The 27,771-nt window shown below is 38.2% G+C and overlaps 1 protein-coding gene across 1 annotated transcript; it reads left to right on the forward strand.

The window, feature by feature from the left end:
• The first annotated feature begins 616 nt into the window (after positions 1–616).
• On the forward strand, positions 617–27,108 carry TAMM41 (TAM41 mitochondrial translocator assembly and maintenance homolog). The gene is made up of 8 exons (XM_035337598.1): positions 617–862; positions 1,949–2,128; positions 4,251–4,343; positions 9,668–9,818; positions 11,876–12,021; positions 14,240–14,405; positions 16,317–16,379; positions 24,490–27,108. Exons 1-8 carry the CDS (start codon positions 725–727, stop codon positions 24,564–24,566), a joined length of 1,014 nt encoding a protein of 337 aa, XP_035193489.1. The 5' UTR covers positions 617–724; the 3' UTR covers positions 24,567–27,108.
• The last annotated feature ends 663 nt before the right edge of the window (positions 27,109–27,771 follow it).

Below are 27,771 nucleotides of genomic sequence, written 5' to 3' on the forward strand. Positions count from 1 at the left end.
GAACATTTTTTATATATTTAATACTGAGCTACATTTATTATATAGGACTTGAAAATTAAAGCCAACAGGCTCAGCAGAGTACTTCATACAGGAGGAGAGTGTGAGACAGTCGTGAGCACAAATGTGATGATTAAACGTTGTGGGCTTTCTGTTTTCACAGCATGGGAGAAGTGTGAAGGAGCATAAAGCTGACAAGAATTCCTGAGGGAAGCCTCCAATCAGCAGGAAACACGAAAAAAAAGGACAAGGGGGAAAGGAAAACAACCAAAGAAGGGGCGCAGAACTGCGATTACTGAACAAAACCAACCAACCATAAATAAATAAATAAATAACAGCAGTTGAAACAAAAGGGGGAAAAAAAACTAAAAGGAGTCGAAAGTTAAGCCCATCGTGTGGGGGCTGCGACCCCCCTGCCGGCGGCGGGGCAGGCACCCAGGTGCCGCTCGCTCCCTTCCCGCCCGCAGGCAGGGCCGGGGCGGCGCGGCGCTGAGGGGAGCTCAGCCCCAAGGCACCAGAGGCCGCAGTGGGGATCCCTGACACCTCCGTGGGTGCCGTCCCGGGGCTCCGGGGCACCGAACCAGGCTTGGGCGGGACGGCGGCGGCGCCAGGCGGCAGAGGGCGCTGTGTGACGGGGCCGCTGCCCCTTCCCGGCGCGGCCTCTCCTCCCTGCGCCACCGCAGCCGCCTCAGCCGGCGGGAGGGGGAAGGCGGCCGAGGCGGGCGCCATGGCGCTGCCGGTGCTGTCGAGCTCGGGGGTGAAATTCCGGCGGGTTCTGGCGCACTTCCCCCAGGAGCTCAGCCTGGCCTTCGCCTACGGCTCCGGCGTCTTTCGGCAGGCGGGGCCCTCAGCCGGGCACAGCGAGGTGAGCGCGGCCCCTCTCCTCCCCCCGTGGTGCCCCCGGGGGTGGCCCGGGGCTGCTGGGGCCGCTGCGGCTCGGGCACGGGGAGAGGCGGGGAGCGGAGCCGGCCCGCAGCGGTCGGGAGTTAGCGGGCAGGTGGCGTGCCAAGGGGGCCTCAGGGTCCGCAGGTAGCCGTGGGCCTCTGGCTGACAGTCCTCGCGTGCAGTTAGGTGTTGTTCAGCTGTCCTTTTATCACGCACCTGGGAGCCCTGCTTCACAATTTAGCTTTGTATTTTTTTAGTTTTGCATTTTTTTAGCTTTTACGTTTCGGCTTTAAGGAAGTGCCCAGGCTTGTTCATGCTGTCCGCAGCACGCAGGTACCTGCGCCAAAGCGTGTTGATACCCAGAACTTCTGGGTGCCCCCACGCCGCTTGGGAACAGCTCGGGATCTCCCCGTGCCTGCATTTGGCTTCTTAAAGCAGTTTGTGGGCTGCACTGTGCATTCCACCGGCCTGTTAGGCGTGCTCCACGACTGTGGCTCGCAGTGTTTCTTACTTCCAGAGCAGTAAGCCTAAGGAATTTGAAGCACTATATACTCCAAATACTAGTTTATGGTAGGGATGGAAGAACAGCGCGGCGCTGAATGTTACAAGTCTCTAGCGTGTGGATTGGTTTGTTGATAAAAGCAAGTGAGCACAGTAGAAGTGCAGTTTCTTGACTTTTATCTGCCCTCATCTCCCAGTCTGTGGACTTGTGTATTAGCAAAAGTTCTCTTCATTAGCAGTTTAAGCTATTAGGCCGAGCTGGGAACTAGGGCTACCGCGATCTTGCCATGCGTTTCCCTGTGTTACAGAGGGCTGAAGGTTGGTGGTGTAACTGGGAGGGCAAGGGAAAGTTTGGACCATCGCTGGTAGAGTGACCTGAATAACATACAGCTCCATCGTAACCTTCAGGTTGTATCCAACGTTAATCCTTATGCGTTCAATCTTGTTTTTAATTATGTGACCAATTATCAGCTGGTAGCTAGCTTATTATGCAGGTATTAAATTAATGTGATTAACATTGTTTGCTTCTTGATATGAAAGCCAGTACTTTTTTCTGTATCCATAGAACAATATGCTGGACTTCGTGTTCGCAGTTGATGATTCTGTGACCTGGCATATGATGAACTTACTAAAGAACAAGAGTCATTATTCCTTCCTAAAAGTTTTTGGGCCAAAACAGATAAGTAATATACAGAGCTATGGAGCAGGGATTTACTACAATACTTTAGTGCCATGTAATGGTAGGGTAAGTATGAGTTTAAATAAGTTAAATGTTTGTGTATGAAATATTGAAATGACTAGCTTAAAGCAGATTTCTGTGCAGGAAGCACATCTGATAGATTGCAGCTGATGCTTAACTGGTGGTATTTTCAATATTTAGGTCTCAAACTGTTTCACAAATATACTAATTAAAAAGCAAGCAGAGCAGCTGTTCTAGCACTTTACAAACATGGGTAACGTTTGAAATTCACAACTAAAGCACTTCAGAACCTGAATTTACATTCCTTATCACTTGCAGTTTTGCCAGTGGCCATATAGTATTATATCACTGTTCTGTGTTGGGGGGGACACGGACTTCAGTTCAGCAGTTGACCACTTAGTAATAGCAAACTAGATCCTTTCTGTTTGACATCAGACAAACAAACAAAAACCACAGATGTTTAACATAGCAAGTTGAAATTGACATCTGTGTTGTTTAATGGCAAACATCTTGACCTGTGAAGTTTAGGTATAATTAGTAATTCCAGGCAAGTAGTACTTGTCCAGCAAGTCCTACACCACAATTATGTGTAGACTATATTTGGAAGGAGGAGTGCAGATAGGAGGCAGGGGAAGGAAGCGTGTATCTGTGTTTATTGGTGCTGATTTAGAGTAATTTTTGCCATGTGGACGTAACTGGACATAACAAACTGGACGTAACGAAAGCAAGTTCTGTTAAGAAAATTGGAAATTACATGAAGGACAGTTGTGGGAAAAATGCCGTTTGTACAAACTGAAGTTCCTCAGAGCACAAAATTGCAGTAGTGTTGGGTATGTGTCAGAACTCTTCATATGAGGCTGGAGAGCTAGTTTTTTAAAAAAATACTATATACTTGCTATTTTGTTTAAAGGTATCTGGATGAGGCAAGAATTTGAAGTTTAAATTTTGTTCTCTTTACATTAAAAGGGGTTTTAGATTTTATTTTAAGGATCAGTTACCTTTGTGATGAAATTTGGTTCTTTCTGGCTCTTTATATGCCTATTTAATGTTGTAATGACTAGTTATATCACTAGTTATATCTCTGGTCCTTTGTTATCCAGAATTTCTGGAGTTGGCTGCCTTGCTTTGGTGATAATCTTTGGAAACTCAGGATGTGCAAACTGGTAACTGTTAAGAGTTCATCTTTCCTCTTCCACACTGTCAAGTAAAAAATCACAAATTGTTTTCTAGCATCAAAGAGTTTATAAAAACAATAATAATAATAGCTTCCTGATAATTCTCCCCTTCCACCAATATTAGTATCCATAAATTCTTTTATAATTTATTTCAAATTGCTGACAAATTATTTTTTTTCTTCATTATGTGTCTTGAAAGATACTGTGTAGTATTCTAACTATTGCATTGTTTTGCTAATGCAAAACTAATTGTAACTTTAACAAAATCTTTTAATGAACAGATGTATTTTAATGTTCAAATTTCTTCAGCTCAATCTCTATCTAGACTAGGTTACTTTGGGTTACCTTTTTTTTTTTTTTTCCAGAAGACTGCATGCAAATGTGACTTTTTTTTTTTACTGCCTATGTTTTGGTAAATGTCCATATGTTGGTTTTCTTTAAAACATATTTTACTTAAAAATTCTAGTTTGCTTTTGGAACTCCTTTATCTTCCTTGTTTTAGGCAATACTGCTATCAGTGTTGCTATTTGACTTTTTTTTTTTTTTTTCCTAGTAAGTAGTTGCATTGCTCCTTCTTCTTGTATTGTGTTCTTGCTTTCTTCCAATTACCCTTTCCTTTTTTTTTTTCAACCAAAAAAATACAAAAAAGTCCCAAACCAAGCTTACTGTGGAGCTGTGTCACTTAAGTGGCTCTTCTTTGTATGATGCTATATAAGAGCAGTTCTCTAAGTGTTATCAAAGAGATGCTTTTATGGTAAAGGTGTATTAGAGAAAAATTTGCAAATACTTGGGAGCAAAAGCTGATTAAGAAACAAGATGTAGACAGTAAAATGTTTTAATTTTATGCATGCAATGTTTTATTGGAGGTGTATGTTCCTTAGAATTAACGACAGTTATAGAAACTAGTAAGTTTCCTGTAATGAAAACAGTACAGCCATATGATTGTTCAAAAACCTTTATTTTGCTGCCTTTTTTTTTTTTTTATTTTCTAGATGATAAAATATGGAGTAATTAGCACCGATGCCCTGATTGATGATTTACTTCACTGGAAAACCCTCTATGTTGCTGGACGCCTACAAAAGCCGGTAACTATTAGTTACATCTCTTGAAATGCAGGAAATTACAGGGATGCAAAATTATCAGTTGTAGTTTTAACCTTAACTGTTCGTGATCTATGAGTCAATACTGAAGAAATTGTCTGCCCTGATTTAGGGGTCTAGTCCTACTAGATGGATAATCTCTCAGAAATGAAGTGAAATATAAACCTTACTAATATGCTGTGTTACATGGGAAAAAATGAAGTTAGATATATTAACATTAGTGTTCTGTCTGTAGTAAATCTTGAGGAACTGGACTACACTAATTCAGAGTCCCTTAAAAATTTAAAGATTATGTTTAACAATAATAAAAAATAACAGGAGTCACCAAAATTTACTGCAGTTCACAGGATCATAGAATATCCTCATTTGGAAGGGACCACAAGGATCATTGGGTCCGACTCCTGGCTCTGCACAGGACCACCCCAAAATCAGACCCGGTGTTTGAGAGCATTGTCCAAACACTGAAATCCAGCAGGCTTGGGGCCATGATTGCTGCCCTGCGGAGCTTGTGCCAGAGCCTGACCACCCTCTGGGTACAGAACCTTTCCCTGTCACCCAGCCTGGCCCTCCCCTGTCCCAGCTCTGTGCCGTCCCCTCGGGTCCTGTCGCTGTCCCCAGAGAGCAGAGCTCAGCGCCTGCCCCTCCCTCGTGAGGGATCCGCAGGCTGCCATGAGGCCTCCTCTCGGCCTGCTCTGCTCTTCTCATGAGAAGACTCCCTCTAGAGCCTTCACCATCTTTACTGCCCTCCTTTGGACACCGAGTAATACTTTCATGCCCATCCTTTTACTGTGGTGCCCCCAGAGTGATTGCCCAGCTCTCTAATTTGTCAAGACCTCTCTACAAGGAAGGCATCACTATCCTTGAATAGTCAGGAGCTCCTCCCAAGTTAGTGTCATCTGGAAACTTAGAGCTGAGTTAAATAATAGAAGTCTTTAAAGATGAAAGCTGCTTTGCTGTGCAGCTACAGTCTAGATCATTCTCTTGTTAAGCATCCATAGTTAACTGAAACGTAAAGAACATTGCTGTCTTTGCCAAGGGTGTCTGATTCAGTGTGCTTTCAGCAGGTGGCACCAGTGCCAAGTTCAGTTTTCTTGGGGGGGAGGGATGGGAAATGGGGGGTGACACAACTGTGCAAGTCATAGAGCAGAAATTAATTATTCTGTTAATTAATAACTTAAGATGCAACTTTAAATAGGTTGTCAGAGCGCAACTGACTTTTCCTCATTTCCAGTGATGACTTAGGGCATTGTGCAGACTAGAACAGCTGTTATTTTTATATGGAATAAAACTAAATATATGGAACAGCTGTTACATTTATAAAGAATAAAATTAAACACATTGAGGAAAAATAACTGAAGGAGTTTCACTTCAATTACGAATACTGATTGTTTATTTTCAGCGTAACTACACTTGCTGCTGCTTTGGTTTATTTTGGGGCTTCTCATCTCAGTACGTATAAAACGGGCTTTATATCTTCTGATTAAATTCAGTAGGAGTACATACTTGTACAATCAGTATAATTTGGTATTTTGCTTGGTTCCTAACAAGACACAGATATATTTTCATGCATGTGTGTTTAACAGATAAAATAAGAAATTGGTGCAAGTTATTTTCATAAAGCTCATAGGAATTTTCACTGAATAAAGGCTGTAGGATTTAAAATAGAATTTGACTGAAAGATTACGTGGTGGGTGTTTAAACCCTCTCTTCCTGTAGGATCTGTAATATCACTAAATAGGATTTTACAATGCTAAAGTGTGTTTGCAGACATTCCCAAAATTTTATTTAAATCTGTTTTACAGGTTTCAAATGTCTGCTCTTCCTGTTTTTGCATCTGATCTGTTTGTTTTGATAACCATGTTATAAGTAATAGTGATAGAAAGTTTTTCTTTCTCCTCAAAAATGCACGATAAGCTCTTTTGGAGAGGAGATAGGGTTGCGTTTGTTTTCGCATATGCTATAATCTCTTACGTGCCACTTGCCATTTGTGCTAGTTCTGGACACAGGTGACTGAGGCCAGATTAATTTTGTTTAACAGTTTGGGAATTTTCTTCTCAGTCATGCAGACGAGAAAGAGCTCAGTGCCTTTCTGGTGTTGCATTACAAATCTGTTGCTCTGTGAGTAAAAGCTAGCCAAGCTATTCTAGCAAGAGATGAAACTTTCTCTGTCTTAGAAATCTTGGTGTCATTTTTACTGGAGGTTTTGTTTCTGTTGTAGACTGATTGCCTTGACCAAGTCATTTTTGCAGAATGTTTGGCTGAATAGATGGAGTTTGGAGTTGCCATTTAGAAATGCGAATTTTTCTCCCCAGTCGTCTTTGTTTGTGTTAAAAGTTTATTGACTTTTCATGCTAAATTAAATTTATAATGCTGATATATTAAATTCCCATTTAACTATTGAAAATTTGAATAAACTTAGTTGTAATTTCTTCACAACTGACAGGTTTCCTGAAAAAAATGCTGATGTAACTAAAAAGTAAAACAAATGAGCACAAGTGAAATATAACTGTGTTTTCAGAGGAAGATTTTTAAAAGCACCTGAAGTGTTACTGAATTTTTGTTAAACTTAGTGATTAAGCAGTTGTATTTTACTGTTATCCTTCTGAAGCTATTAAGAGAAATGTTTAATAAATTGAAACAAGGTGAGGGCAGAGTATGAATAGTATATAGAAGTACTTTGTACTACTCGGAGGGGTGTTCGGAGATTCAGGTTTTTTGTGTTGCAAAAATTCCCGCAAAGGAGTAACAGAGCAGTTGTTTGCAGAATTTCCCCATTGTCCAAACACTTTAAAACATTCTTTGAAAAACAATGGAAAAAATCCTCTTACTGTGATGTTTAGCAGGGTGTAGGTGTGGCTAAATGGCAAATTGGAATAGTACTTTTGAAACCTTTCATTCTATAATGAGATTTTCTTTTTGTATTTTGTTTGTATGTATCTTTCTGTGCAAATGCTCACAGTTTCTTAGGTATGAATTTCCTAGCAGTGAAAATAGAACAATTCTTTCTTAAAGCTGTTGTGTTGGTGAAGTGGGGATAACGCTTATCTATAAAAATGAATATATCCCTCACTGAAAATTTGTAATAATTTAAAAGTCTTAATTGTAGTGTCAGGTAAGTGAATTTCATGTATGGTATAAAACCAGAATAAATGGGGCTCTTTCATGTGGCGTGAATAGTTCTGATCTTAATTTCTCTGTATCGTGGAACAGTTTTCCTTAACGCTGAGGTTCTTACAAATTTACCCCCAAGAATCATCATTCATTCTGGCTGATAATAATTGCACTCTATTTTCCTGAGTGTTTTCTAGCTCTCTGGTCTGTTTGAAATTTGTTCCTAAATAGTATTGCTTTGGCAGTGCTTTATGCATTTAAATATTGAACTCTTGCATATTGTTTCCCGTAGGGGAAAAAAAAAAATCTGATATATGTTAAGGAGTATTTGTAGTGAAGGAGATTACTTTTTTTACTAAAGCCAGCCTGTGGTCTTCCACAAGGAGGACTAGCACCACAGGCTTTCATTTTCTGCCTGTCTTTATTGCATTGTTGTAGCAACGATGTATGAAAGTGGATATAAGTGAATTAGTTGGAGATCTTAAATATTAGTTTATCCTCATGACCAGCCAATCTCATTACCAGATCCAATTGTTTATTGGATTGTATTTGAAAAAGTCAGTTGCATTCAGTAAACTTCCCTGTTTCTCAAGGAAATCAAATTTATTCAAGGCCCCCTAGGAGATGAGTTTACAGTAGTTTAATGTGTTTTGTCCTTCATTTTAATGCTAGGAAATAAAAAGCAATTAGGAGGAATTCTTAAACGTTTGTTTTTACAATGAACTCTTTAAAATGAAAACCAGAGAAAACAGTTATCTTTCAAAAATCACCCCGGACCAATTCCAGACTACTGTATAGACTTAATGTTAGGCAAAACCATGCGTTAGTTCAGAAAGGATGAGATGAGCAACCTCAATACTGTTGAATCCACCACCATAGCGAAGTGAGATACTGTTCTAGTTTTACACTTTCGAAGACTTTGCCACAGGGAGAAATAAAGTTCTGAACATACTATCAGCCATCCCGGGCATTGTTTTGTTGATGTCCATTCAATAAGAAGAATTTTGTCTGGCAGCTATATCAGATTCTTACTTTTTTTCTTTTTTCTTATTGAATCTGGATTCATTTTTTAAAATCTGTTAATATTTACACTTCCAAAGGAAAATATTTACTTGAAATGATACCTTAGCTTATTTCAGGGGGCAGAATTTCAAGGATTACTGCAAATCATTTGCATGTGGGCATGCAAATACCCCAAATATAAGTTAGGTACATTTGTTCATAACTGCTGGTGGATTTACATTTTCATATATTCTAGAGTAAACAAATATTAATAAGCTGCCCTTTATAGGAAAGACAGTATTGTGCAACCAGAACCCTTAAAAATTGCAAACTTAAAACAGGAAGATATTCTTGGGGGAGTAAGTTTTGAAGGGGAACAGTCAGTCACATTATAAATTGGGCTGACTTTATCTGTCTAATGTTATGTAGTAATATTTTTCTATGCTGACTTCTGGCTGAAGATCTGCTTCTTATTACAGTATATTTCCATATCCTAGATTACTGGATTCTGTAGTTGGTCGTGAACAGTTTGAATGTTTCCTAAAGATAAACATGTCTTTTTGGCACTTGGAATCATGCAACTTCAGTGATCCATTCACATGTATATGAAGTTCCATTGCATTGATGTTCTCCTCATACAAAGTGCAAAATAAAACCCTACTTCTCCTAGGAGGGGAGCTAATGTCTAAGAAGCTGCTTCAGCCATATGGTAGAGCACCAACAAGGAGTCCTCTATTGGAAAAAAAAGGTATAGGGAAGGTGAATAGGAAAACTTGGCTGTTTTTCTGGTATTCTGGCATACCATTCTCTTTCAGTGTGACAGTGTTTTATTTTCCTATTGCATAATACCGTGTGAAATATTTTTGATTCATTTACACTTACTGTTTTGATTAATCCTAAATTCATGAGTATGAAAAAGGTGAATAGCTCTTCAGAGAACAGTTGATGGCTGTTGTTTATAGCAGTTCTGAATGTGTTTGTAAAAACAGCCTTTTGTAGCAGGCTGTTAGATCTTAGAAAGATGTTCCCCTGTCCCACTGTGTAAACAGAAGATGACACTTAGGTCTTTTCTGTGCAATAATAATAGTATCTAATTCAAACTTATTATTTTTCATGTTGGATTGAGTAACATTTCTAGCTCCATCTTCAGTAGCACTTTCCTGAAGTCTTGCTTCCAATTACTCTGATTTTTTCAGGTGAAAATACTGACACAGAATGAGAATGGCAAGCTGCAAGCTGCTCTTGTTAGCAATCTGAAGAGTGCAGTCACAGCAGCCTTTCTCATGTTACCAGAAAGTTTCTCTGAAGAAGACCTCTATATGCAGATTGCAGGACTCTCCTATTCTGGTTAGTATATGGTGTCTAAAGTCTCTGAGGAGAAAAGCTGTAGTTGGAGCTGTTGTACCACATGTACAGTGTTCAAGTAGTAGTGAGTCTAATACATAGTAAGTCAGATGTTCTTTTGCTTTGGACCTACACTTCTGCATGCTCCAATAGCTATATTTTACTGCTGGGTTCATAACAGTTTGGAAAGACTGTGCGTGTTCATTGAGGAGTAGGTAGAGGTACGGAAGCAAAACTGCTCTTGATTTACAAGCACCTAGGTATGGATGATTGGTTATGGTGAAATGAAGTGATATATAAAAAACAAACCAAAACCCTTGTTCCAAATGAGTCTTCAATACCACAATTAATTGTATGAAAATTATCATTAAAATAAAAATATGAAAATTAAGTATTACTCTTTAAACATTGACATCTTTATTAAAATCATTATGAACAAGTTTGCTTGGAATTGTATTTTACACAGCACTTCCCTTGCTCATATAGAAATGCAAGCTTGGCCTTGCATTCCTTTTTTTCAAACAAACAAACAACCCAAAACATACATTGCGCTTATAAAGTGCAGGTCCCTTCCACTGAGGAGTGTTACTATTCTTTACATGGTATTTCCCTGTTTGGTTTAGATTGCAATTTGCTCAGATTCTCCACAGCATTATTTTTTTTTTCTGAAGCATTATCTGTTTGAGTTGACAGTTGCTCACCCTGTGTGTTTGCTACCTGCCTCACCTGAAACCTGTCCAGGAATGTGATTAGATTCTTAGTGGGTACCAGTGACCAAAATATTTCATGGATATCCTTTGAAACAATGCTATTAGCCAAAAAACTGGGAGATCGGTTAGCATGCTATGAGATGTTGAAATTGATTCTGCTGGGTGAATACAGCCAAAGCAATACGACTCCCAGGCAGGTATGCTCAAGAAAAGAGCTATCAATGACATGTTTATAGATATTTTATTCTGCTGCTAGTTTGCTAAGTCTTAAACTTCTCAGGCAGGTTTCTAGTAGACAACACTGATTTTTGAGTTACTCTAATCACTCTCCTTGCAGTACCTAACTGCTGAAAAGAGTTGTTCATGCTTTAATTTGGGAAATATTTTTTTGGGTGCATTTTGAAAGCGGTGAGACAGTGCCTGGAAGTACTCTGGGAAGTTTTTGTTAGTTTTGCTGGTTGGCATAAATTGAAATTAAGTAATGCTAACAAGTTGCCACCTTGCAAGATTTATCTCCTAACTGTGGGAAGTGTGCAGATGAATCGATTCATAATTTTGTTTGTTGGTTTGGACAGCACTGAGCTTCTAACTCCTAGTTCGTAATTTTAGAAGCTACCAGGGTGTAATACATAGGGAAGGTAGGTAAGCACTAATACAGGTTGTCTTTTCACTGGCATTGGAACTTCTTATTAGAATGTGTCACAAAGTATATCTTAAAAGTAAGTGTAAAGGTGAGTAAAGTAGCAGTGGTGTTGAAAGGAGTTGCTTTTCCAATCTGCTAACAAAGCAGTTGGCTAAGAGGAAAAGGGACGTTACAATCTGACCATGACTGCTACTAGCTGTATTTCAAGTGTTGCCCTTGAAGTGCAGAGGTAATGCAGATTATTTTATTTCAGAATTGGAAAAATGAAGGTTATTTGGTTTTGGATACCAAGTGCTGGGGCTGGTTACTCTAATACCATTTAGTAACCCATTAAAAATGATGAATGATTGGAAAGGTTGTAATTGTAAATGACTGGGAAGGTTGTAATTGTGTTTCTGCTGCTTTTGAGGCTAAACTTGGAAGTTGGAATGTTTTGTTATGTAAGTGCAAATGTATGGGTTGATGATGTTATAGCATATCAGAGGCCACATCACAGTTCTGAAGCTTATTTTCTGTGCTTGAAGTTACTTGGATAGTATTTTCTGACTGTTAGAAGATGAACCTTATGGATTAGGTAGGCACTGGTAGAATTGAAGAATAAAGAGTTTTAGATGACAGCTTTGTATTGTGTTCGTTTCTTTTGTATTTTCCTTATTTGGGTTTTCAGTTTTGCCCTAATGAATTAACTGTTTTTTTTTCTTGACTAGGTGACTTCAGAATGATCATAGGAGAAGACAGATCGAAAGTGCAGAACATTGTGAAACCTAATGTTCCCTATTTTCAGAAGCTGTACAGTAACATATTGCAGGACTGCCCTCAAGTGGTGTATAAGCACCATCTGGGAAGGCTAGAGGCAAGTAGTTTTCTTAAAAACATTATTTAAAAAAAACAAGGGGAAATGCTGTGTCACAATGACAGAAGGCAAGAATTATGCCACACTAAGGCACGCAGTTGTAGTCGCTATACCTGCTATTATGTTTCTATTTTTGGGTTAATTCTGCAATCGGGACACTTGTTGTAAATACCAGTCTCTGCATATGTAGTAACTACTGTTCATTTTCTTTGAGCATAGCCACAGGACTAGAGCACTAGCAAGGGAACAAGAGAAGAGCAGTTGAAAATGTGTGGTCTAATGTTTACCATATGGAGACAGCAGTCTAGGAAGTGATGAATAAACATATGGTTTGTGTTAAAAAGATTAGGCCGTAACTTAGAGGCACAACTTTCTATGGTCAGAAAGTGTATTTAAAAAAAAAAAAAAAAAAAAAAAAAACTCTTGTGCTAGTTATGAATATCAGTTGAATAAAACCAACTGAAATTCTGGCATTATCTTTAAATACCCATAGTCAAAAAATTCTCTTCGTAATAGTCAGAAAAGAGGTGTCCAGAATGACCACTGTCTTGAATTCCATCCTTGTGGCTTAAGATATAAGTGAAACATGGCAGTTAGGGGTGGGATGCCACAGCTGGGGAGGCTGTTAGCAATTTTTCTCTTGTAGTATGCACATCTTTGTGCTAATATTCAACTGTGGTAGACATTTCAACATTAAGTTACAAATAGCATGACTTGTCTTGTGGGCATGAGTTCTCTGTCCTCAGGGTCACCTTGGTAAGTATCTCACTAATGCCTCCTTGCCTCCTTTTAGGATGTGTCTGTTAGAAACTGAAGGAAGCTGTTAGAGATACAAGCAAGTTTGAGTACAGTAAACATTTTTACTGCAGCTCTTTGGAGTACTGCAAAGGCAAATCTATATTATGCTGCAGCTGTCTCCATGTTTTCTTAACAATGTACTTTTGAACACTTTAACAGAAATATTTAAATGAATTTTGAAAATAACCAATGCTGCTTCCTCCAAGAAAATGGCTAGTTAGAACACTATTCCCTGTTATGTTATTTTGGAACAATATCTGGTATCATACTAGAAATATATTGTTAGCTAATAGATCTGTTTGGAAATCCATGCTAATCATTGGGGCTGTGGATTAAATGCCATCATTTTACTGTTGTATTGAGATGAATACTTTATTCTTCATGTTTTGTGGTGGTTATTTGCCATTATTTCCCAGAATGAAATGGATAACTTCTATCTGGAATGCTGCTTAACAGAGAATAGAAACCACCCTCTCCAAGGACACATCTTCAGAATTACAGAGAAAAATCTTGTATAAAAGATTCTTTAGAAACAATTGAAGTCAGACACTAGTTCTTATAGCTCTGTTTCAGGCATGGATTCCTCCCACATAATGTTAAAAGCCTGCACATTGTTGACTCCCTCTGTAGTCAGTGGGTGATTCATCTGGATATCATTTTCTTCCCATTGACTAGAGGGAGTACAGGACAACTCAACTCCTGACCGATGCCTCCAAGAAATGTGTAAAAAGATGTGTGGGAGTACTCAGACTCTTAATGTTTTTCCCCCATTTTGAAGAGCCCTTTTCCATTAAACATTTTTCAATATTTGTGCTTACATTTTGTATCAATGTGTACAGGCCTGCATGTTGGTATCATTGTTTTCAAAAAAGGGTCATTGAATTTCTGATTTAGATTGGAAAATGTGAAATGAATGTTTCCTTCAAATTATTCAAACCAGATGTGGTTTGTGTTTAAAGTAGAGAAAATGTTTTTCAAAGTAAACTCTGTGTGTGTTTGGTTTGATTATATTCAGCAGAAGAAACAGAGCTAAGTGGTCTTTTGGGAACATTTTCTCTCATTTTCATGTTTTTATGTTCCAGAGGAAATTGGATAGGGCAGAAATGGTACAGTTTCAATGAGAAGTTCCTTGCAGGGGCAGTAAGATTCTGTTTATACTTTAGGCTTCCCTTGGGTAGAAGTTAACATCTTTCCATTGAGTTATTCTTCAGGTTTAGAACTGGGACACTGTGTTTGCCAGCATATGGAGAGTTTTCATTAGTATTGTCAATAACTTCTACATGTGAAATGGATAGAGTTCTCTGAGGAATTTATCACAGGCCAAAGATAGCCAGAAGACTTTCATGATTTCTTTGAATAGAAATTGCTTTGTTAATGCTGAATTTTTGTTTTACTGTCTTATTTTTTTAATAACATTCAGATTGATAAAAGCCCGGAAGGTCAATTCACACAACTCATGGCTTTGCCAAAGAATCTGCAACAAAAGATAACTTCTCTGGTAGACCCTCCTGGAAAAAACAGAGACGTGGAAGAAATTTTACTGCAAGTTGCCCATGACCCTGATTGTGGATTGGTGGTGCATCAAGGTAGGCCTTAGATCTCTGTCCGTAATCCTCTGTAAGACACGATAGATATAAAGATTTATGGTATATGTCCTTCCAGTTCAGAAGGATGATTTAGCGAGAAGGAATAAGACAAGAGGTTAATCTTATAAAACGTTTTTAAAAGCATATTCGACTGTTTGATTGCAAACAAGGTCCCTGAAATAATGGAAAATATCTTTCTGTATCAGTAGAAATGCTAAGAGTTTTATTTTAGATCTTGAAATAAATGGTCTCTGACCTACTTAAAATAATCTAACTATGTGGGATGCTTCAGGATTTCACTGGCTGGCATAACTTCATTTAAATATTAAGCTGTATATTCTCCCAGTCATACAATGTGGTACTGTATTTTCTAGCTTGCTGGCATTACCCTTTCCAATTATCATAGTTCGTCCAGATATGAGGTGCTCTGGCAGAGAACTGAAGCTTTGAGGAAAAAGATTGAGGTGCTTCTCATCATCACAGGTAGCTTCTCTGAGACAAGGTTGTTGCACAAGCAAGTTAAAGCTTATGCTGCAGACATCGCTGTTCTGTTATTCTGCAGATAAATGAAAATGTTTAGTACTTGAACAGTCCTTCGTACTTTGATACATCTTAGATCCAGGCAGTGATTTTGCGAGCTCTTTGAGCATAGCAAAAGATGTGTGGATGCCTGAGAGCCATAAGACAGGAGACAACTGCAGAGGGAGCTCTTGCACTGATTTTTCTATTGGGCGGGGGGGGGGGGAAGAGTCTCAGCTCTTCGACATTGCACCTGGCCATCTAGGATGTCGTGCTTCTTTTATGTCAGTCTGTCAGCTTTTATGCTACTGTGGACGTGTGGACGTACTGCAACAGTATTGTGATAATAGCCGAATCTGGGAGCAGGTTGCGAGTTTTACAACTCTGTTGTCCACTCTGAGCTACTTATTCTGCTAGTTATGTCGGCTATTACAGGTATGGCTGTTACTATGGTTTGTGGACAGGAATGCAGCACTTCAATGTCAAAACATTAGATAGATCTATTCTTCTCAAGCCAAGCAGTTTATATTCTCAGAAGGACAAATCAAAACCTCTTTCAGTTTTGTTGCCAAAGGAATTTTCTCATTCAAGAATTTGGATAAAGAGCAGAGAAAACCATTTGGTAATCCTACAAGACTAAGCCGAGTGCTCAAGTTGAATTACATTTTCCCTAGATGTTTTACTAGCTCAGCATGACTTGTTCCCCCATCCCAAAAATAAATAAAAATTTATGCACGTGGAATATTGTATTCCTCCTACTTGTTCATGGATGTCCCTAGGTTTTGCTCTTTACGGAAGAGCCTTTGAAAGAAGGTTTTAGAAATAATACTGTACGCTATGTTCTGGTTAATGCAGAAAAATAACTTTCAGTTTGGAAGACTACCTCTGGGACTGCTACTGCTACCTTCCTTCATTTTTAAGTATTTAGTAATATACAGTACTCTTGTTCTGCACGTATCAGTAGGCTTTTATGCATTAGTACAAATATAAATTCTTAAAGCTTTTGTTTATTTTTTTGCAAGTACCATTTTATACACTATTCCATTTACACCTAAAGACCTCCGGACAATGGAAACTGAATGTGCTGCAGTGTGAAGTGGCAAACGAGTGTTGTCTCCAAAAGTCGGTTGTTTAAAAAGCTAGTCAGGTGCTGTACAATATAAACATATCTATTTGACAAGAGAAGTGCAATCCCAATTTCATACTGACGTAAACAATGAGTATAATTTGTTCTGATCTAGACAGTGCTTAGATGGAACATATTCTAGAACATATTTATGAATCCTTTGTGACTGATCATTTTAGAGAAATAGTGTGAATGCTAGATGAATGAATCGTATCATACACAGAACTTCTAAGATGGATAACATCTGTATGATTTTCTGTCTGCAGGCATTTCAGGAATTGTGAGATCTTCCAGTATAGTGCAAAGTGCTAAAACCATACTAACAGCTGGTAAGTATGTGTGTCACTTCTATCCATGTAGGCTTTCTGATTTTACAAAGTACATTTTTTAGGGCCCCAAGATTGCCTTGCTAGACGGTTTAAAGAATAAACTTTTTGGGTGTCTAATGACAATATTGGAAGTTTAGGGAAATAAGAAATAGATATTTCTGCTTTATATAACTACTGAGAAATTGTAAAATGTCAAAAGGAATTGAAGTCTACAGGATGTCAACAACAATAAAAAATAATATATAAAAAAGCACAAACCAAAACAACAAAAACATTTGACTTCATTTTCCTTTTATATTTAGCTGATGTGCGCTGCTTCTGCTCTTCTTGTATTAAAAAAAAAAAAAAGACTTCATAATTCCCTCTGGCTTTCTACATGTGTTTGGATCCCTAAATGATCAATGCATTGTACTGAAGTTATGTAGACTGTCAGGTTAGCTCATTATAAAATAAAGGAGGGGATGAGTTTACAGTGAGAAAACTTTGACACAGTCTGAAGTTTCTGTCCAAGCTCAGAAGATGTGCATGTTCAGATACCTTCTGTATTCCAAACTAAACATACATACTTGGTGAGTATTGGATATTACCGTAACTCTCATAGTTCAGAATGAATTACTGTAGAAGGAGAGTTGAGTGTTAAAAGTCAGTGTGAGAGAAGATGTAGAAGGCAAAAAAGGACTTGCTTTGTAGAAGCATGGGAAAATGAGGGATATTTTCCAGCTACCAAAATCCTCCTAACTGAACAAAAGTTACTACCAATTACATAGTTGAAGCTTCATCCTGTCTTTCTGAGTTCTGGAATAAATCCAGTTTTAAGATGCTCTGTTTTTTACATGTAAGAAGCTGAATGAACTGCACCTCAGTTTAAAAGAAAAGACTTAGGACCTGAGTCTTCATTACTTTAAAAACAGACAAACTCATGATCTCCTTTTAATTCCTGCAAAATGAAAAAATCTTGTTGCTTGTATGAAGTTGCTCATATCCTACTCTGAACTCATTCATACCTATCCTATATTTTCCACAAAGCAATTATATACAAGCAGTGTCATTACTAGTTTTCAAAGCAGCTTTTAAACTCCATAACTCCATTTGAAAAAGCAAACCTCTGTTGGATGACCTAGACATACCACATGTACGACTTGCCAATGCAAGTTTTCCAACCAAATAAGCAAAGCATTATTTTTAGGATTTGTTGTCAAAATTACCTGCTAATGGTTAAGACGTGTTGCAACATGCCACTTTTAGAAATATCAGCTTATAACCAGTCTATTTCTGAATCCATGGAGAATAGATTTGGTAGAGCAAAATAATTGGAGAGAAGGGATGTGAAAGACGGTGTCACCGTGCATTAATTCAGTGCTTGTGAAAGCCAGCAGCGTGGCTGAGCCATGTAGCAGACCTTTCATATGTAACTGCAAGAATGTGAATAAAAGTGGTTAAGATTTGTCAAATTGTTTATGCTCTCCATCTGTCTAAATCTTGATAGACAGAAAATCACCTCTGGGAACTGTTAGCTCCTTTTGTGTGTCATTCAGTAAATCAGTTGCAGCCTGTATTGTTACTAGGACTTCTGGGAGGTCCTAATGTATGTTTTTAACAGGCTTTGCCATTTTTTACCATATTTTCTGTTTTGTGCACCTGAAATGCTTCCTCTTCACTTTTGTCTTAACTGCTTTTTGCTTTATGTAGTGGCTTTTTTTTTTTTTTTTTGGTTCAGAATAAAATTTAGTTCATAGAATCATAGAATATCCCAATTTGGAAGGGACCCACAAGGATTATCAAGTCCAACTCCTGGCACCGCACAGGTCTATCCAAAAGTTCAGACCATGTGACTTAGTGCATAGTCTAAACGTTTCTTAAATTCGTACAGGCTTGGTGCAGTGACTTCTTCCCTGGGGAGCCTGTTCCAGTGCGCAACCACCCTCTTGGTGAAGAACCTCCTCCTGATGTCCAGCCTAAACTTCCCCTGCCTCAGCTTAACCCCATTCCCGTGGGTCCTGTCACTGGTGTTTATGGAGAAAAGGTCTCCTGCCTCTCCACTCCCCTTCGCAAGGAAGTTGTAGGCTGTCTAACCAGCTAGTTACATAGAGTAGCTATGTAACCAGCTAGTTACATAGAATAAATGTAAATAAAAACCATGTGTTTTCTGCCAATGTTTTTATTGATGAAAATGCATCTTTGCAGTTTGATTCAGGTCAAGCAAAGCTTGATCCTTTGCTTTGAACACAAGACAAATTTGAGAGAGGTTTGGTGGAGCTTTATTTTATTACTCTTAGCATGATTTTGTTTGTTTTAACTGTATTTATGCAGTTCTGCCAGAACCTGGCTGAAACTGTGAGGAACTGAATTCAGGATTAATCTCTTCGGGTTACTCAAAGACTATTTGCTGAGGGAGACAAGTTAGTTTTGGAAAAGGACCAGTTTTGGCATTTCCCAGCTCCTGAATGTTGTTTAATGAAGGTAGAGGTAGCCTTTCTGAGCACTGCTGTGCAATCACCCCTGGCAGGAGAAGGGGTGTCCTGCTCCCCTGGTTAGCATCAATCAGAAGTGTCTGTAATGTGTGCAGCTGCACCCAGAACGGGTATTGCTTCCGTCGCTGATCCGGACACTGCTACTTTCCCAAGCAGCCTGCAGGGCAGCCTTACCAGAACCTTATCAGTTCCATATACTGAAGATGGACAGAAGCACAGAAGTAGTAGCTACGTAAATAAAACTCTAAATTTTAGTGCGTATTAATGAAGAAATGAAACGTAACTGACCAAGTTTGTGACGTCACTTTTTAATATCGAAGGTTTTTATGATCTTCAGTGATTTTTTTTTTCCCAGGAATTCAGGTTTCCATTTGTTTGGGCTTAGTTAGACTAGAGATAGAAGCCTTTTGCCTTTGGGTGTGACTTTTTTTTAAAAAAATATTTCTCTCCAGACTTTCATGATTGAGCTTATCTGAAGTCTTGCTGTATCTTCAAACAAAGCTCTCTCGGTCACGGTTTCTTAATTTAAAACACTTGTCGCTGGGGGGCAGGCGTTAATGCTGTTCATGTTGCTTCGCCCTCTGTTGGGGCTTTTATCAGCTTCCACTCATGTAGGTACATACTATACACAGACAAAACAATGTAGAAAGTATTTCTTTGACTCATGGAAGAAGTGTGTGTCATAGGAAGGTGTTCAGCTATTAAATTTAGTCTCTAGGGATGCTGCATTTCTTTCTTCATTCTTTAACCAACTCTCGTCTAATGTTCTGCTCCCCGGAGAACTATTTTTACACTGCCTAATAGAGACTTCACGAAAAGTAATGTGGTTCTTCATTTTTTATTCATCTGCTCTGTTCTTTTATAATGCTTATGTTAAGAATACAAAAGGATCGTGAAATCAGTGCTTCCATTAAATAAGCTCTGCCTATTTTTTTTTTCTTTCTGTTCCTGGTAACCATGTAAGTACTTTTGCCCTACGTATCCATGTTAAGGAACTAATTTTCAATCTGTGGCCATCATTTTTTTTTTGAAATGTTTGGAGGGACACAAAATTATCTCCTTAACCGATTCTTTTATCTTAAAAATAGCAGAAAAATGTGAAATGCCTACTTTCTGGGCTGTAACATAGTAGTCCAATGTAAAGCATGTGCCTAGATTAAATGTTAAATTGGGAATAGTTGTTGCTGAGATGGCATGCTGTCTATTAATGTTGTTGGCAAAGAGCACAGGCAAAATAAAGAATTTCAACCCATTTAGGAGAACTTTTTTCATCTTTCTCTGCCAATTTGGTTTTAAAGTTGAGCTCAAGCTCTATGTTTTTGTTTGTTGTTAAATGCCCTATTTAGTTTTTGAAAGTGTGCCTGTATATTTCTTTTTTTTGAGTCTGTGGTAAGCATGCCTCTCTGTTTCCCATTAGAGATGGCACAATCGTTTGATTTATTTTCCCACATACCCAGAGTCTGCATAGTCTTTGGGAACCGACTCTGGAGTTCTTCTGTTTTGCTCTGAAGGAGACGTTGATACTTTAGCTTCAATTTCTTTATATCTTACTAGAGGAACGCTGTAAGCCTTGAAAGTGCCTTTTAAATTAACACAAATGCTTTTAGCTGCTCTGGATAACATTTGTTTCCTTACAGTTGGGGTGTTAGTATACTCTGTCTTCATGGAAATATTTTCTTTAAATTACAAGGAGCAGTCATATAAAATACTCCGTAGATCTGTAGTAATTGCTCTCTTCTTCAGCTGCCTGAACAAAACAAATACTGCATTAAACTGTAATTCACTGTAAATGTGTAAAACATTTGCACATGTCTGTGCATGATATACTAACAATATATAAATATTTGCATCCACTGTATAGCATGACAGCTCTTCAGCAGGAAAGGAAATAAAGAATACTGCATCCAGATCTATCTAGGGGCAAACTCTGGGGGACCTGTAATATAACACTATCTTACAGCCAAATTACTAACACTTCCAATGAAAGGAACATGGGACTTTTAGGCAAAAACAGATACAACTGATGTTTACACTGAAGTTTTGTGGTCTTTATTCCATGTGCATTGAGTCTTTGTTCTCTATCATATAGTGGAAAAATCTAAAGGGGAGTTGGAACCACCAAGCCATAGATTCATAGCTAAAGTAGAAAGACATTTTCATGTGGTCCAACTGCTTCGGATCCTGAGACTGAGCCATAATTACAACCATTAACTTTTACTACAGATGTGACTCATCACCCTGAGGGCTGCTTTAAGAAACCAGCTGTATGTACAAACCTGTATTTTGCTTTGTAGCATGATGTGCTGGGGCAGAAATGTAAGCATCTTATTACATAAGATGCTAGGTTCAAGGCTGTAGTGGGTGGAGTTCAACAGAGTTCTCCCTGCAGGGGGAAAATATGGAGAAAAATCTCTTAATGTTGAGCTGCTGCAAGAGGCAGAGAAGGTTGGCAAGCTGATAGAACAAGCTGACTTGCAGGCTGCCATGCCAGCGCAGTTAATTACAGTCCTGCAGGGCTGTAGCAGCTGTGTTACTGTTGCTTTGCCACATGCTATATATATTGTGTTTCCACAAGTACACTGACTTCATTGGAATGGCAGAACATCGATTCTGGCACTGCAACTGCAGTATTCTGGAACTACAGTACCTAGGAGATTGGACAGTAACTGTCAAAGCTACGCAGTTACATAGTTTTAACTTTTGAGATGGGAACCATTTACTTCATTTATGTGCTATGCCTAAGCTCGGTCTGGCCTTGTTCTGCGGCTGGAATTTGTATCCTGCTTGTAATTTGAATGCAGATGCGAGAGGTGCTCTGGAACTTACACGATTATTTATTTGTTATTTGAGATGCTGTAAAAGGATAACATCGTGACTTCGTTAGTGTGCTTGCTTTTAGTTAAAAAAAAAAAAAAAAACAACCAAAAAAACCCTATTAAATATAGGAAAGTTTAACCTTACATATGGGATGCACATGATTCTGTAAGTTGAAAATACATCTATGAAGGATGCCTTGCAAAAGCTGAAGTTGAGTTTATTTAAATTGCAACTAGATACACAAGTACAAATGATTAAATACAACATATATGTTATGATTTGTTATGAAAGGTTTTTTAAACAGTTGTTCATAAGTATAGCATGTGCTTTTCCACATTTCTGCATGCTTATTTTATTTTAGTGACTCTAAACTACTAATACTGAAAGCATCTTTCACTTAAAATTGTTTATCTTTATTTGGTTTACTTTCTAAGGTCTCTTTAAATTCAAACATTGTCATATCAATTTTTCCCTCAAAAGTGCAATGTGATAGCTAAACCTGAGTCTAATTTGTTCCAGAAGATCTTTACTTGTGTTCGGGTGTGTCATACTGTGGGATTTTTGCTACACTACTTCTGTGGGCTTTAGTCAGTCTTCTCAGGTAACCAGTGTGCTGCTTAATAAACATAAGAAAAACTAGTAAGTAGAGTGTACTGGGAATGGGCTTTCCATCTGTGCATATAAGCATCAAGACCAAAGTGCAGCATTAAAAACTTCCATTTTCAGTTTTGAATTTTTAAGGGTGTGACTACACTTGGTTGTAATCTGGAAAGTCACTGTGTGGTGGTGGGGTTTTTGGAGGGTATTTTTAAATTAAAAAAAAAAAGGCAAAAGCTGGAAGGAGGAAAGATAAGTAACTCCACTGGCTAGGATCTCAGACCCCTGATGAAATGCCAGGATGAATAATATCTGAAGTTTCCAAATACCAGATGACTAAACCCAGCAAAATGTTGTCTTTTCTGTTTACAGTAGGTCTGTAGGAGAAGGCTCATGTCTGATAGAAATTCAGGAACTGTCTAACTAAGGATGTGCTTTACAAACTGTGTGGGAGTCATCCTCAATCCCTTCTGTCTAGAACTTGTAAAAGCTTGGAGGCAATGGCTGCTGCAAAATCCTTCTGTATCTCTGTGAAAATGGAGAAATGCCTGCCTGCATTGTAGGCCTTCTGTAATGGCAGGGTATTTACCACAGTGCTCTACTTGTGGGCTGCTGCGCGATGATGCCAGAATATCACAGCTACTCCAGCTTAACGTGAGCTTTATTATAAGCCAGCACTAGGCAGGTAACTCTGAAGCAAATTTTTTCCAGATAACATCGCCATGAGAAGGTACTCATACTGCTGTCGGCAGTGTACTTCTGACACTGGCAGTGTTGCCAAATCATGGCCATCTGTCATCATCTCAGTGTTATTTTTGCTTCTTTCATTTTACCAGACTTCAGTGCATCTGGGTACGGTACATGCCTTATTAACCTGGTTTTCCATACCCATCATCATTTCAGTGTTACTTCTTTTTACCTAAGGACACAGATGTCATTTCATTGTGCAAGTTGAGGATTTTGGATCTCTTGCAGATGCACTTGTTCCCTCAGTTATGAAATGGTAGCTGCCATTAGTTTGGATGAGGCAATAACAAAATACTCAAGGAGGTTATAATGTACTTTACAACCTGTTGAAACCAGAGATTTCTACCCTAAGAGTCAGCGGCACATTTCCTATGAAAAAAAATGATACTCTCTTTCACTTCTAATTTGCAAGCTTTTCAATAGCAACACTGTCCGTCTGTTTCTCCTTAGTGCTTGAAACTGCCTTGGAAACTTCTGGTGGTGTGCAGTGTTAGATTATGTTAAATCAAAATGGGCATCAGTGTGATGCTTTGAAATTCCTACAGTGCAGTTACACTTCACAACTTTACGAGGCTACCAAGTGCCTCTTAAGCTTGGAGCACAGCATCAGGCAAGGCTAACTAAAATCTGCTTACAAGAAGTTAGGATTTGGAAGCATAAAACTTGTTGTCTACAAGTTGTGTATAGTTTGCTTGTCTGGCTTGAGCAAACTCTTCTTTTGTCCTGGCTATATTGTGGTCTACCTCTCTTTCTCTTCTTCCCCATTGTCCCTCCAGTAAGACTTTGGCTGCGCAGGTTTGGGTAATCTGCACGACCTGGTGGGCTTCAGCCTCTGGAGCGGACTTGCTCCAGTGACTAAATTCCTCATACAGTGTGGCCTGCTCATTAACCTGAATGCATAACAGCCTGGAGTCCTCTGAATAGTTCTGGTCCTGCTGCATAATACAGGCTACCAGGTTGCTGGGGTCCATTGCCAGGCCAGAATATGTTCCTATGCAGCTGGACATGCCAGCAGTAGATTAGGAAGGGCTTGAAAAGGCCAGGGTGTTGGTTTGGTGAGCATCTGCAGCAGACGCAGATGGTGTAAAAGCCCGTGTATAGGCAGCATTTTCAGAACAGTGATACATGTTACAAGTTTCCATTTGTACTAGTTAGGAGTTGCATCATCATGCATTCCTACAGATGCTACACTTCTGTGCTCTGTAGGTGTTTGTGTGCAGTGTGGTCTGCAGAATGATCCTATTCTCTTTTGCTCACTTTGATACTATTTAAAGTGGGTTTGTGTCATTATTTACAGTGTTATGACCGTGACAAGGTTATTGCATGTCTACATGACATATTAGGTTATTGTCATTCTTCCAGGAAAACATTTTACTTCATGCAGAAGCAATCTATTATTTGAGCTGGTCTTCCAAAATTTTGACGATTTCTGGTAATTGTTTTTTTTTGTTTTGTTTTGTTTTGTTTTTTTCTTCTAGGGGCAAAAAAATCTGTAACTTACAGTATGAAGAAATTGTATAAAATGACAAAGGGATGGTTAAAGAAGACATCTTGAGTCTTGACACACTGTGTGTGGGTAAATAAATGGTACTTTTTCTCCAAATATTTTCCTGGTGTTGCTTTGCCCACTTAAGAAGGTGAAAGTGCATTTAAGAAGTCAGTTTTAATAATTCCATGTCCATTTTTACTACTGCCATAGAAATTCTTGTTACTGGGGAAGGTTTGATGGAAGTAGGGCAAAGGAATTACTATGTAAATACTGAAATGAGTTTTTCTGTACATGCAAATCAGATTTTCAAAGAATTTTCAGAAACCTTGAATTTAAAGAATCTATTGTACATATGAATTAAAGACCAAAGTCACTTATTTTCTATGTAATGATAGCTTTATTTTTGAAAATATCCCCATGGCTCTTTCAAAATATTCTCTTCCTCAACTTTAGTTTTCTCAGAGACTTACAAAACTGGAGAGCCCATAGAATTTTAATTAGATATTAAACTGTTCTCTCGAAATACGTTATTTATTTCTTCACTTGCAAGTTCACCCTTAGAATTCTTCTGAAGGTGCTAAGTGGTGCATCTGCAGGTTAGACTTCATGACAAGTAATTTTTTCTCAAATCTGAGACATTTTGAATCAAAAAAAGACTGACTTTCAGTCTGGGAAAGTGTGTTCAAAATTAGAAACTTTTCAGGTGTCAGTTCATTTTGTAAAATGTTTGTTCCTTTTGTGAGACTCAAATGACAACTGCCTAAGTCATAGCTAAGTGTTGTCCAAGGTGTCACAGTTGTAAGGAAAGTCATACTGTCATTGACATTCAGCATCTACTTGTACAGATTCCTGAAATGGATTCTTAGGCAGAAGGTTTTATCCAAGTGCGTTAAGAACAGGAATTTTAGAAACAAAAGTGTTTGATTCATTGATTTTTTTTTTTTTTCCTGAAAATAATGTCTGTAAAGATAAAAATTTGGTTACCCTTGCTTAATTAAATAAGCTATGCTAAAGAAGTTGGACTACCCCATAATGTGTTACGTGATGCCATTAAAGAGTGGAAATTTATGGTGGTATTCATGTGTGATGAAATAAATTGGAGCATCTGTTGTAAGTAGAATGCTTTTGGCACTGGCTCAGGTGGATTTGCTAATTTTAGATGTTTTGCTTAATGGAACTTGAGAGAACATTTCATTTCACTTGTGAAAGTATCAACAATTTAAAAAACAAAACCAAAACAAAACAAAGTGGGCTTAGAAATGGAAATATATTTTTCCTGACTAGCATGTGCTTTTTCTTGTGTATCATGTGGTCCATAGGGCCATTTCTCAAACTAAACTTTGATTTAATGATCTCACTTTAAAAAGCATTATTGGAATGAAATTGGCTGCAGTTTCCAGGGATCAGTTCAAAGCATAAATTTAAGAAAGAAGATAGAAAAAAAATACAATATTTTATTTAACACGACTCACTAAGGCTTACTTCAATCACAGGGGAACTTTTAAATATCGATTATTTTAAAATGGCAAAAGTTGAATATAGTCAGGAAATAAATTTGTCTGATTTTATTTTCTTGGAAAAGAAAACTGATGTTAAATGGTAACTTTCTAAAGTCATAGACCGATTTGTAACATTTCACTGCTTGTTAGCTGATGGTGGATCTAGAATTTGTTAGACCAATCCCCTCACGTGCCCATTTTCTGGTATTAGGAGTCTGGCTGTCCTGATGGTGCTCTGTTCTGCAGAAGAAGTGACTTAAACTAGAAAATGTATCTATAGTACTAGAATTCTATGTTCTTGTTAGTAAGAAGCCAAAGTCCTAGATTTGAAAAAGAATTACGTGAAATGGATCTTTGGAATTTAAGCCACTGCTTATTTTAAATTAACCTTGGGCTTTGGCTAGATCTTTTTGTTTGCACGATGAGGTTCCTTTTTGGACCATCTAGAAACTGTTTTATACAAAATATACCATATCCACCTTAAAATTAAATTCACATGTAGGGACAACGTGAGATAGTCACGTTTTCATACATTTCAGCTCTACTAAAAGGAAACCTGAAATCAGATATTGACTTACTTAGGTGTATGTTCAGTGGAAAATTCGTAAGAACAGAGAATACTGATCCCAGTGTTAGAAACACACCCTGAAAGATACAAGGCTTTTGGACAGAGGAACAGCATGAGAGAGAATTCAGGAGGGAGTCAAGGCTTTTTGAATGAAGTAGCTACCAGGTAAGAAGTGCAATGCTGTCAGAACTGCTGGATAGAGACATCTAATGAGGTAACAACTTTGATTTTTTGTCCCAAATGAAGTACTCTGTGGAGTAAGTTGCATATGGGCAGGAGCATGGACAAAAGACCAATTCTTTTTATTTTGAGGAGGAGCTGGGTGGGGGGACATAATCTGCTGGAAGTCTTAGGATACAAAAAATAAATAAATTGAAAACTGAGATTGACAGCATGTCATTTGTCAACTCCTGCTTAGCCTCTAAAAAGGATTTATTTTTGACAAACTCCATGAGAACTTTTTAGTGAAATTTATGTTTTTCTCTGTGTGTGTGTGTGAATTCTGTTCTTGTAGTTGACTTTTGGAAAATAAATACTGAAACACACAAGTTGATTTTGTTTTTAAAAATGCCTTTAAAAATGCACACTGGATTGTTAGGGAATTATTCCATGTACCGGATGCCTGACCAGATAATTAAGGCTAAAAAGTAAAACGGTGTTCAAAATTTTTTCTCATTTATCTCCTCTTTGTCTGTAACTGCAAATGTAACTATTGTGTTTTTGTAATTCTTGTTCCATCGAGGATCCGAGCTTTCCTAGGTGCAGTACAGAAATGTACAAAGTGAAAGAAAAAACAAAGGAGCATCTGTAGTGCACAAGCAAAGCAGAAACTGGCCCACAGAATGAATAAGCAATATGACCAAATTCACAAGCTGTCAGTGACAGAACTAGATGCTTTTACCTTTAACGTGCTCATTCCTTCCTTCTGTTATGGTACAATTTCATGCAGTTTTACATCACGGACCATGTTGGGAAGTATTATCATTGGACAAAACCTTCCTGACTGTTTTTTTTTCTTTTTCTCCATGAGGATGCAAGGATGGGGCTTTTTAAAACCTGGTTAAAAAACAGTACCACAGGATGTGAAACCACTAGCTCATAAAGTATAATTGCTTCAAGGACTGGTTGAGAGAGATCGTGTGTCATAAGATTGCCGAACATCTGGTTGAGAATTCTTCCTAGCAGAGCATTTAGTCACATGCTT

The sequence above is a fragment of the Oxyura jamaicensis genome, chromosome 12 (genome assembly GCF_011077185.1).
Source record: "Oxyura jamaicensis isolate SHBP4307 breed ruddy duck chromosome 12, BPBGC_Ojam_1.0, whole genome shotgun sequence".
In the NCBI taxonomy this organism is placed as follows: Eukaryota; Metazoa; Chordata; class Aves; order Anseriformes; family Anatidae; genus Oxyura; species Oxyura jamaicensis.